The sequence below is a fragment of the Idiotropiscis lumnitzeri genome, chromosome 19, assembly GCF_059441095.1.
Source record: "Idiotropiscis lumnitzeri isolate Australia: NSW breed Sydney's pygmy pipehorse chromosome 19, RoL_Ilum_1.0, whole genome shotgun sequence".
In the NCBI taxonomy this organism is placed as follows: Eukaryota; Metazoa; Chordata; class Actinopteri; order Syngnathiformes; family Syngnathidae; genus Idiotropiscis; species Idiotropiscis lumnitzeri.
Window position 1 is genome coordinate 5220318 of NC_142409.1, and position 12976 is coordinate 5233293.

At 40.5% G+C, this 12976-nt stretch overlaps 1 protein-coding gene across 1 annotated transcript; it reads right to left on the reverse strand.

Moving 5' to 3' along the window:
• Window positions 1–10348: 10348 nt before the first annotated feature.
• LOC148318228 (uncharacterized) lies at window positions 10349–12701 on the reverse strand. The gene is made up of 2 exons (XM_088282375.1): window positions 12349–12701; window positions 10349–11086 (listed from the first exon to the last, which is right to left on the reverse strand). The coding sequence occupies exons 1-2, from the start codon at window positions 12604–12606 to the stop codon at window positions 10349–10351; spliced, it is 996 nt and encodes a 331-aa protein (XP_088138501.1). The 5' UTR covers window positions 12607–12701.
• Between the last annotated feature and the right edge of the window lie 275 nt (window positions 12702–12976).

The following is a 12976-nucleotide window of genomic DNA, read 5'->3' on the forward strand; positions in this document are numbered from 1 at the left end:
GCAACCCCCGTGCCCGCCCCCCAAAAAATGATAAGGCACTCAAGTACACTTTCAGACATTCACGTCATCGCGTATGGACAAGCCCTTCCCTTATTTATTACTTCTGCAAGCTCGTATGGTGCGGAAACATCCCATTATCAAAGCAAAGTTATTGAGGGCAAAAGACGGGAAGGGTGCACTTGGAATTTATGAACGCCTGTGCACATACATTTAAAAAGACACCCAAACACAAAGACGTTATTTACCAGAACTACCACAGGAGAAAATGTATCCAATTGATTGTGACATTGAAAGTGATACATAGAAACTCACAAACCCTTGTAATAAAGTTGATTTCTTTGCCGTTCACAGAGAATTCAATCATATACAGTATGATGTAAGCTTATAAACTGAGACCTTGACACAAAATCAATCGGCGAGGAAGGAGGAAGCTTGGTTTGCTTTAAAAAAAAAAATAGTGGGCTATTGTCCTCAAAGCAAGACACTGATGGTGTAGTGGTACACACGCCTGACTTATGTGCGGGCATCTGGATCGGTTCTCACTGTGTGATGGTGTCTGTATGTGCCCTGCGACTGGCTGGCGACCAGTTCAGGGTGCCGCCCGTAGTCAGAGACACAGCGACACAGGATAAGCGGTGTACATATTGTTTGGTTCAAATTAGCCCTATTTTGATACCCTGACATTTAATGAGTAATAACAAAGTCAACCAAAATTCACAAACAAATAACAGTATAATGATTATAAAAAATATTCCAATTTTTTTTAAGCACAGTTTTTACATTCTGTCGCTGTGCCAAGTCAAATTTTTACTAGTCTACTGAAATGGATCTGTTTTTAGATTTAGATTTAGATTTAGATTTGCTTGCTTTCAATTGTGGCATTTCGGGGAGGCACTTTGAGGGGAGAGGCCGGGAACATTTGCCATGCTTCAAAGCTTTAAGAATTGAGTTTCCTCTCTTTCTGTGTCAATACTTCATTTTCTGCAATGCCGATCTTTATTTTGAATGCCACTACTTTTATGTGGTGTCAAAATCTTAGTTAACTTCAAGACAGATGGAATCTTCTGCACTTGTCTGTGTCCTTCTTCTTCTCCAGTGACCCTCATTACATTAAATCAGCGTCGTCTATGAGGCTGTTGTCATTCAACCACACACGCGCACGCACCAACACATGCGATCCTTGCCGTGCACTGACCTTGACTTTAGTTTACGGCTCTAAAAATTTCCCCATGAAAATCACTCATTGTTATAGAGACAGATGTGTATTACTGTTTGATGCCACATGAATGAAGCAGTCAAAACAATGATGCATGGTTTGACACCACAATCGTCAACAGCACGGATTTTTCTTCTGCTGATATGACGCATTTAAACATGATATTAAACATAAAATCAAGTTAAAAAATAAAAGAAAAAAAAGATGCTGTGTTTTCTGCACTGTCCTAAGCCACAACCTTATTTGAATATCTCTTGATCTTGGATTTACTCTCATAGTCCTCATTTATTTTCTTTCCTTGGATTTTTGAAAGAATTGAAAAAGCTAGTTAAATACCTAATTTGAAAGCAGTCGCATCCTTATGATTACATTCGACTTCAGTTCTGGATAAAGGACGATATTTGACGCACGACCTTATTGTGAACCCGGGCTGCTATTTAGGTTTGGGCATCTTTCAGTCGTCCAATTGCTTTCTCATCTTGCTCACTATTTGGAGATGAAAAATGTTTGGACTTCTTGGCCAAAAGTATTGATGTTGCGCTGGCAAGCTCATTTTATCTTGCAAATGGGAGAAGATGGAAAAGCGAGATGAAAAAAGAAGTTACTTTTGTTGAATGGGGGAGGCAGTCGCTCATCGGTAAGAAATCAATCTTTGCAACCAGCGGGTCAAAAATGGCAATTAGCCATTGGAGAAATGCTAGGCCTGACTACTGCTGTAGTGCCGTTGGGCAAGGCACTAATCTCACCATCTCTGAGGTTGGAGGGGGGGGGGTGCTTGGTTGATTGTTTGGTATGGTGGTCAGCGCATTGCTTAAGGGCACCTCAACAATGGTCAGACATGCTATTTTACTTTTGATTTTTTTCCTTTGGTACTCAAATCGGTGTTGAAGCCCAAATCCTTCTCTGAGCAACTGCTGCAAAAAATGTTAAATAAAAATTAAAAAAAATTAAAAAACTGAATTTAGATGAAATATTTTTTATTGAACTCATCTGACAAAAATATTGCTTTGCATGAATTAGATGTGAAAATAAAATATTATAATTGATAGTTCTAGCTTAGGGGTGGGCAAACATTTTTATTTGTGGGCCACTATGGGTTCTAAAATTTGACAAAGTGACCGGGACAGGAACAGATGGATGGACTGTTTTGGTAACCTCACCTCATCGGAGAAAAAAAAATAAATTTAATTTTTCATAAAAATGAACAAAAGCATAACATCAAAATATATGTCTTTGAAAAACCAGAGTATTTAAAAAATAAAACATGAACAAGGTTTATTTTTTTTATTTTTTTCAAGGCGAGCCGGAATTAAACGTTGAACGGGCCGCATGTGGCCCCCGGGCCATAGTTTGCCCACGCCTGTTCTAGATGCACCCCCATTATTTATTCCATTATTTATCATAATAATTATACTGGACCACAATGTGCCCAAACCTTCGTCAACTACCAGCAATAATATAAAAAAATAACAACAAAGAAATATGTGTGACAAATGGAAAAAATTATGATTGATCATATTATTCACTTGAACTATTAACTACCTTATTGGTTGTGACTTAGCACTTCATAACTGTGGAATTTCTTCCGACACTCCCTTCACTGTTCGAATTCACCACTGAACACACGCTGACTAGTAACGTTGCTTGGCACGTGAGATTAGAAAACCGAGAACAGCGAATGAGCACACTGATCTCTGGCGATCAATATTCTACTCGACTCTATGCTGGTATGTCTTCATTTGAATCCTTCCCTGCAAGGCACAAAACTTTTGAATGGCTACGACGATTATTGGCGGGTGACGCTGCAAGGGCGAGAAGAGGAAATTTATGGTGACCTCTTTCAAAGCCATTTCTGGTACATTAGTGTGAGACGCTTGCCATTCCCGCATTATTTATCTTTTTCCACCGACCCTCACCGACAAGGACCATAGGAGCCACAGGACGTAAACTGGCTGAAGAGTAAAGAGGGTGCCAAAGGGGTTGTTGTCCAGATGACGGATATTGTTTGCTGCATGAGCTATTTCTGCTTTATTGTTATTGTACTGCAGTAAACAAAAATGCTTTAAAAGTCATCTGACTTCAATCCAACCCTGACAATGGACTGATTTGACCATAAAGATTCAACCGGTGGTAAAAGCTGCAATATCGGGGAAAGTTGACATCTATTAAGCATGAAAGCTCACAAACAAAGGATGAAAACAGAAGAGCTGCGAGTACCTCTTCAGCAGTTTCATCTTATTCAATTCAATTCGGTTTATTTTTTTTGCAAAGCAAACGTAGCTGTCACGGAAAACTTGCTGCATTTCTTACTTTTGTAGTCACAAAGTAAACAAAATTTATATGGACTTGCTCTGTCGGACTCTCGAGTGGCAAAAGCTAAAATATTTTTCAATCGCACCATTCCTGACCAAGGTAGCAGGTTCCACAAAAAAAGGTTCAATTAAATTGATGATGATTTTCTACCTCTGTAGATGGAATTTCTCAAGTGTCAATCAAAAAGAAAATTGTGTTTATATGCAAGACCCAAAGGTAACCAGGTTTAACATTTCAACAGTTGATTCAAAAATGCATGTGGTGTTAATTCAGACATACTTAACATGATTATTGATTCACAATCTTCCATATCTCGTGATCGCTTAAAAACCAATATATGCTCGACAGAACGGCGTGTTTGAAATGTGATTAAAAATAATGTTAAGCAATCCATCGTCAATGAGAGGACGCCAGTGCTTTGTTTTCGTAAATGGCTTTGTGAGAGACCACCTGAGGCAGAGCTTATACTATACGCTGTAGGTTGATAAACTCAAATCCAAGTACTGCATGAGGCGAGAGCAACCACTAATCTCTGCGCTGAAACATCAGCCTTTTATCAAGTTCGTACCTTCTAATTTGCTGCATGTTGTCATCCTTGTTCGATGTTGGATATGAATGGAATTAGCACGTGGCTGCAACAGTTTTGAATTTCTGCGTTTAAAATAATGTTCCTCCCAAATTCGCCTAAAAAAAAAAAAAAAAAAGCAGTAAAGAAAATTGATGAATGGATGATTTGAGTTGTGGAGTCAACGGCGTATATTTAATTGTAATACTCATTTTCAAAGCGACATTGATGAATATACAGTAAAATATTTGTGCTCACATGAGAGTAAACTGTAGCTTTTCACTAAAAAACACACATTTCATATTCAAATGGTTTAAGAAGAAAAACTCAATCCCCCCGTGGAGCGGCTAAAGCTGCTCCAAATGAAAGAATCTTCTCATGGAACCGGGCAGCGGGCCAAGCACAATGTCTGTTGGCACTGCTTTGCCTTAAGGATTGTGACTGTTTGTTTTTTCCTTCTTGCCATATTTGACACAGCGAAGACAAAGCGCAGCTTCCATCTAGCCTGGCTAAAGAACTCTTCAAAATAAAACATGAACAAGGTTTATTCATTTCATTTTTCTTCAAGTTTTACGGGCCGGACTAAAACGTCTAACGGGCCACATGTGGCCCCCGGGCCGTAGTTTTCCCACACCTGCTATATATGGTCCTTCCTTTGACGTGAGTCGGACATCTAAACAAGGGCAGGTCATGAGTCAGTTAAGCACACAAGAATAATTTGTGCTTGTATGATTTTTGACAAACGCTAACTTGAGTATTTTTGGAATGTCTTTTTTGTAAGGCAGCAATTGAAATGGTGGCTTGCATAGAAAAGGGAAGTATACCAATTTCACCTATGACTTCAACCTCAGTTCCTCAGAAAAGCCCCACTCCAATTGAAGCCTGAAATCTTCATCGCAATATTTCAATTGAAATAGCAAAGAATAATGATCCAGACATATTTTTAGAAGACTAGAATTATTATTGTGTGTTTACCATGTTGCAGCTTGGACACATATATATAGTCGGCATCGGTATTTCTTGATCAGATTTCATAATGATAATGTCAATGTAAAATCTTAAGAAGGGGGGGGGGTCTTTTTTTTTTTACACACATATACACAAAGAAGCATCCACACTCGAATGCACGACTATGAACAGTTTAGTCTTTAGCGAAAACTCCACACTGGATAATTTGAGCTGAGATTCAATCGCGGAACCTTTTTTTTGATAGTGAAGCACACACGATAGCCACCAATACGTCAATCTAGCTGTAAACTTCAATACCGGCCAGTGACCTCTTTAAACTGATGCATTTACTCACTGGCTTTGGCGTTTCTACTGAATGAACTCTTGTTAGGATTCAGCACGAAGAATGGCGCACAGAAAGCCGACTCTCATCTTCCGTTCTTTTAAGTGTATATCAGCAAAAGGAATTCAGTTTGCAATTGAATAGACTGCATGTGTTCATGCAATTTTGAAAAGGTTAGACATGATGAGGGCATAGCGAGCCTCAACGGGTGGCAATGGAGGTTAGATCTCTTTGAGTGCACCTGCACTTGTATATGGCATAAACGAAACGAGAGACGATCACTTTCGTATGAAGCATCTGATATAAACATTCGACGCACGTGTGAGTCGAGACCCTAACCATGAAACACGTGCGTTCCAAACCGTCATGCGTGCTTTCCTATTTCCCATTGAGCAGTCACGTCATTAACCTTCAATCGCAGCTATCTGATGGCCAAAACTATGAAGCAGCAACTCATTTGCTTAATAACAGACACAATCTCGGAATACAGGATGAACGTCGTCGCTGAGTAAAAATGAGCAGTGGGAGTGAGCGTATCCTTCCCTTATTAAGCCAAGCAATGGGGTGTTGAGAGAGAGAAGGTGGCCAAAGTAGCACCTCATAGTCATACAGTTTTAGTTGCGGCGCCACCCTTGAATAAAAATGTCAAACTTTTTATTTCCCCTTTGCATCAAGATTGGAAGCCAGATTGAAGAGTGACAGTCAGCTCGCTTAATAAGTAGCATGCTAGCTGAAGGCAGCAGACAACAAGAAAGGGTTTTGGGGGGGATATTTGTCAGCGGCGGGATTAGACATGAGTCATTGGTTCGATCTGCCTGTGATATCTGATGAATTGATGTGTCGCTGTGGAGGTGGCAGGCGGGCGGCCCACAATACAGCAATTAGCAATCACACACACTGTTGGACTGCTTTCATCTTTCATGCCAGCGCCGACACTGATTGGCTTATTCATAAACCCTGAAGATTGGTTTCTTTGCTTTTAACGTGGCTTTTTTTACTTCGGTTAACACAGATTTACACATGGTGAGGCACTAACCATGTCACGCATGATACATTGGCTAAAAACGCTCACCAGGCACTTCACTTGGGAAGAAATAAGTTACAGCAATCCATATTCTGTCATGCCTACCCTATTTATTTACGAGAACAGATGTGAAAAAATATTTTTTTATCGTGAAATGTAGCTTTAAAAATACAATTTGTAGTAAATGTTTCATTAGGAAAGTAGTAGTAGAAGTTACATTAAAATGACTGTTTTTGCATAGTTGTGTTATTAAAGGTATTTGATTAAAATGCCATACTTGACGATTTTGTAGCTTCAGAGAGTTTGTCATGAGAGGCACGGAGGGAATATTAGCAACTTTACATAATGCTGACGCCAAGGATATCCAGCCTCATGACATTGAACGAACTAAACATAGGCCGCGTGCTCGCAACCTGATCACCGCTGCACAGGTGCGTGATCGATGTGTAGTGGGTGTCGGAGATCGGAATGTTATTGGGTGGCTGTGAACTGGAAAGAAATGACAAGTCGGCTTGTCTGCAAACGCACAGGAATAGTCAGGTAGAATACATTCAGAGTTTATATTTAGAAAGTTGAACCAAAATAGGCACAATGGATGTAAGTTGCAACGCAAATGGTGAAGTGTGATTGTTGTAGCATAATTTTCTACGCAATGTTATGCTGTCTTTTTTTTTTTTTATCTTGGTCTATTTTTTTTCTAACACAAGAACACATTTTTCCCATTACATGCATACTGTTAATTTTTTTGGAGTCACTTGGTGACCTTGATAATGAGCCACAATGCTGCTTCATCCCGTCTAAAGCAAAGACTTTATCCGATTGTGTCAGCTTTGCTCGAGTTTGGCAGTCCTTTTAAAGAACTGTCACACAAATGGCTCACTTTCCTCCGCGCTGCTAAATAACATTAATTATCGCACATTCCTCATGCCAGAGGTCAATCTGAATGTCATGGCTCCTTTCATTCTGTCGAATGTCCTCACATTGAACAATTACATGATTTTACGTCCTTTTCCTGATTAAACTTGTTTTATTTGTTGAAACAGTGTCAGGTGACTTGACAGACATAAAGACATGCCCTGCGGCGCCTTCAGAGGCGAGCCTCTTCATAAACGGATTAGATGCTCTCTACTAGAGGGAAAAAAGAATCATATTTATTCTGACCATCTTTGATCCTGTGGAAAATATGTGAATATTACAACATCACATTGGGGAGCGCCCCATCACGCCTCAACACACTTGCTGCCATTTGTGAGATTCTTCTTGGACAAAAGGATGAAAGGTGAGGCTTTCGAGTGATGTGACAATCAAACAAGAGAATCGAGGCTGTGTTTGAATGTTCGCACTATTCCCTATATAGTGCCATACTGTACATAAGGGTCACGGCTGACCGAATGTCCCGAGATAAAAAATGTACCCCACTCCAAATTTCCCACAAAGCACTTGGAAAAGTTCGAAGTACTAATCACAATGAATTGCGAGCAGGAAAACGGCTTCATGATGCCTCATCTACCCACAACCGATACAGCGGCTGTATTTCACATAATTTAATTAACAATGTCCAAAATCGAGAAGGAAATCGGACTCGAGGGAATCTGATCAAAACCAAATCCACAAAACTCCCCACATGACATTTGGAATGCATTCAATAAACATTGATCCCATCAGGGATTTACAGTAGTTTTGGTCCTTCATTTATTTTTAATCTAATTCAGATCTTTCCACACTAATACTAGACTAGCTTTCACCAGTGGGAAATCATCCATTTAATTACAATTGACATGATTGGAAATGATTCCAATAACGTCCTTCCAAGCAGGCAGGAAAGCAAAGTGGAGGCAAAATGAGTAGAAGTGGGGTGAGGGTGTGGAGGATGGATTGGGGGGGGGGGGGTTTCACTGGGCCAGCCAAGCAGCAATTGCTCGGCACAGTTGAGCAGTGGAGATAAGCCACAAAGCAGATGCCTGCATATCAAGTGCTGCGCCTTCATTGCCTTATTTCCAATAGCTGACTCAGTCCTGATTTGCCCAGAGGCGGCATGTGTTTTTGTTTTTTTGTCAGTGGACTTGCGCGTGTGGCAGGCGTGTGTCTTGAATGCTGTCTGGATTAGGGGCTGTTTGAGAACAAAAAAAAAAAAAAAGCAAGTGTTTTTGAAAGGGGTCATGCTGGTTCTTACCTCAGAGCAGTGCTTGTGACAGGAGAAGTGCAAGAGGCATCGATCAGGTCTGGCCTGGCAACCGCAAGGGGCCATTGGAGATGCTTTGAGACGACGACGAACTGGTTTGATTGATAACTGTGTTGATGGATGGATTTTTGGGGGGGATCTTAAGAAATGGTAAGATCTGTCCTGGTTGCAGTTAATGTCTGCACATGATCTATTGCAAAACATTCAACACATTTTCCCGCCATTTCAATATAATCTGTTGTCAATCATTTATCCAATCAGAATTGATCTAGCTTGTGTTGCCAGGCAGATTTCATAATACCAGGAGCACGACCTTATCCTCCGAGCTTTCATATTCTTCCCTGCAGGCCTCAGTGCTGTGTCAGCGAACATGCTCTTACAATTGATAGAGTTGTGATAACCAATCAGATCATGAGTTGGTTACAGTAAGACCTTCTCGCAGGCCTTACGTTGAAGGTCCAACATGTCCTGTGATTTGATAATCATTTGTGACTTGGCAGAGCCAGGCCAAACGTTCTTACCCGGAGACCGTTCGAAAATCTAAGTTAACCCAGTGTGGATTTGGATACGAAAACCATATGATAAAGCAATTCCTTTTATGATTATTAATGATGACACCAAAGACACAATCCCTCTTGCCCATGCAACGATCCTGGAAGCTGTTTCGAGCAGCAGCACAAAACAAATGAGATCATTGCTAAATGAGCGCCACCAATATTGCGCTTGCTGACTAAGCACATGCAAATGCCAGATGAACGGTGCGTGTAGTTATTGATTTGATGAGACATCCATCCAATCAATTCTTGGCCTAAAGGGTCATAGCGCAATTTATGGGAAATGAAGATTTTGACGATATTGAGTTTTAATTAGCATTTCTTTGACCTTGCCCAGAGTCTGTCCAAAAGCGCGTATGCCATCTCAATTATTTGTTATTGCAGGAATTTCCACAAATATCTGGAGTGCTTTAATACTTTTTTATCTTTCCTGTCACATATTTACATTGAATTTCCCACAACATTTCCTTGAGGATCCCTGCCATTGTGATCAGCTGCTGTCATCTAAAATGCGTCAGAAAATTAATTGAACATGTCAGACAAAATTAAATACACTTGCTTGTGAATGATGTGATCAGAATAGCGTTAAATAGGATTGACCACATTTAGAGCTTGAAGGTCAGGAACTACGATTTTCAATTTCAAGTTTAATCTTCCATCCACAGTTGTATTCAAGAGAAAATGGCTGATTATTGAACTCGAAGGTATCTAGACCAATTTGAATATCACTCAAGCTGTTCTACACGGGTGACAGTCCCTTGCGTCCATTAGTATGAGGTTACTGTCCTCCTCAAGGAAGGATTGCTCTTAAATGGACCAGAAAAAGGAGTACGGTAAAAGTCCAATCTCTGAATAATGCATGCTGATGTCCGTCCGCAGTTATTTCCCTTTCAGAGAAGGGAGGAAACCTTTTGAGTCAAGGTGGTATTGTACATATTTGACCTGCAAACAAATCGAAAGTGGACCTTCAGATTTTGGAGGTTGCAAGGGTTGGCCATTGTCCCGTTGCGATTTTTTGGCCTGGTTGAAAAGCAGTCAATTTGATTCCAACTTGCTGTCTGTTTCCAAGTTGCAGTTCATGTTGTCTCTTTTGGAGGCTACATCTCAATTTACCCCTCATTTATCGTAACCGTGTAAATAGATAAATATGAACGAATGTTAAGATCCAACACGTTCGACTGGAAGTGATTTAGCTGAAATGGTTCATTGTGCATCATGGTTTGAATCGCGACCCGTCACTTCAGCCACGTTAACGAGGGCTATCGCTGCCTCTTGCTCCAACCTCAATGGACCCTCTGCAGCTTTGAAACTTTCTTGCTCTTTTGAGCTTCCATTCTCCCCAACCAGAATGCAGTTTTCCTTTCTCAAGTTTGCAATCAAATCATCCTTTTCCTGGATGACCCGGGCCATGTTCTGTTGGAGCGTCTCCATTCCATTTCGGAAGTACGCAGACATTTCTAAATTGTGCCTCTGTAGGATGTCCAGCTCCGTTTTGAACTGGGCCGCCATATCGTCCATGTGCCACTGCATGTTCTCCCACTGAGTCTGAAACTGCTCGGCAGTCTCCTGCTCTCTGTAAGCCCACCACTTCTGCCACTCTGCATTTATGGCTGCCACCATGTTGTTGGAGTCGTCCTCATAGGTCATTTTCAGGTGCTCGTAAGCATCCATCCACGACTTGCTGACAAACACGGTGGCCATCTCAGCGTCAGTCAGAGCGTTAAGGAGGCAATTTATCTCTTCTTCTTTTTCCTTGAGCCTTTGTTCCATCTCATGTGTATTCTCGTGTGCCGTGGCTTTACGGCGGCCATGTTGCTCCTGGTGCTCCCTCAGGGCAGCGCCTCCATTTGCTTGAGCGCAGCCTTCACCAAAGTCAAGGCCGTTTTGTTGGGATGTGAGACGAGCGTCGTCTACAGAGTCGCCGTGATTTTGTCCTTGCGCCTGAAAGACACAATGATACTTTGCTTAAAGATCCTGTAAATGTTCAACAACAAGTGAGTCATACATCTAACTTAAAAGGGGAAGTCAACCCCCTCAAAAATCTTTGCAATATATTCTATGAGCCTTCACTAGTCTAAAAATGGCATTATGATTAGTATAACGTTTGCGGAATATGAGTTAAGCAGCAAAAGCCACACGTTTTTATCCAAAGGGGGCGGCCATTTTGTCACTTCTTGTTGACTGTAAATGACATCACACTTGCTCAGGGCTCAGTTCACAACCAATCATTGCTCACCTGTTCGCTGAAGCTAAGTCGTGATTGGCCGTTACCTGAGCCATGAGCAACTGTGATGTCATTTTCAATCGACAAAAGTGGCAAAATGGCCGCCTCCTGAGATAGACAGAATCGGGTGTATTTTAATTGCTTAACTCATATTCCGTAAAAGCAATAATAATGTTTAGAATTTATTCACTGCCAAATTAGAATTTCCTCTTTGCTGTCATGGCCAAAGAATACCAGTTTATCTCACAACAACAACACCAGGAAGACGAGCTCAAGCTCAAAGTGGTCTAAAAGTTATAATGTCAAAGAGAAAAAGCCATTTCTTATTCCGAGAGGGCCTCCGTGCCGTGCTCAGGTACTAACGACAGAATAAAACCAGAAGTGCTTGGTTGCAGAATACCACTTTTCATTTTGCTGGGCTTTGTTTATGATACTATATATTGTTAATGTATATGTACCCTAAAAGGCTGAACCCTTGAAATGGCACTTGTACTTCAAGAATCCACACCATAATGTACTTCCATCTTCTGTTCAAATAAGGCTCAAAAGTACGTTTTTTTTTTTTCCAACACTGAATATGTGAGTATAAATGTCTAAAAAAAATTGGAGGCAAGATTTACACTTTGTTGCCAATGTTGAGTTCTCAAGTACTGTTACAAACACAAATTGGAATGTGATCCAAATAAAACTGTCACCTGTGTTCCCCCTCGCTAGAAATCTCAGCAGCATATGCGTAACTATAAATAAATCCATAGCAGTCATTATTGCTGTACCGTGTCAAAAGATATTTCAGAGGCACCATTTGTTATTTAGTGACGTTGCTATTTGTATCAGGCAGTGTTCCACAAGCATAGACATGCGTTCATACCGATCTGATGTTCAATCAAATCAGTATTAGTGTCATTATAAAGGCGACCCAAGGTATTTATTTATTAATTTTTTTTTTTTTTAATAATAAAAAATATGAATACACACTCACCCTGAGTGGATGGTACGCTTGCTCAACATTTTCAAAGTCCCCGTTCTCAAGGCTCATTTTTTCCACCTCATTCATTTTTGCGGTTGGCAAAAATATAAACTTTATTATTGCAGTAAGTCTGGCGGAGTTTGGCAGATGGTCGTTGAAGACGTGCGCCACCTGCAGAACCCTGCCTTGCTCTGATGACTCATATCTCAATGAAATAAATGATCTAAACAGATTATTGACACCACTGAAGTCATAAGGGCTCAAAGTCATCGTCACAAAGGGAGTAAGGCATAATAGAGGAAATGCTCATAGCATGTTTTACGTCTTATAATAAACATTATAAAATGGTCGAGGGTATTACTCAAAATCAAAGATGGGCAGACTTTTTTCATAACGGTCTTATATAGGACCACTATCGCACATAACCGTGTGGCTTTTTTGGGCTCACTTTTGATTCTTAACTTCAGGAAAATGTATCATAGGTTACCGTGGCAAATGACTTGACAAGCTCCTAATCAGAAGTGCTATTTCCAAATCCCATATTGTGATTTTCATGGCAGTCAAATTTCAAAATGGTTTTAAATGTCCATCAAGTGTATACAAACCGAGTAATTATTAGTTATTCATTTAATATGTTCAT

Coding starts and splice junctions, on each gene's coding strand:
- LOC148318228 (XM_088282375.1), bottom strand. CDS start 12,606: ATGACTTTGAGCCCTTATGACTTCAGTGGTGTCAATAATCTGTTTAGA. Junction 11,087..12,348: donor AAGCGTACCATCCACTCAGG/GTGAGTGTGTAT, acceptor TGTGTCTTTCAG/GCGCAAGGACAAAATCACGG.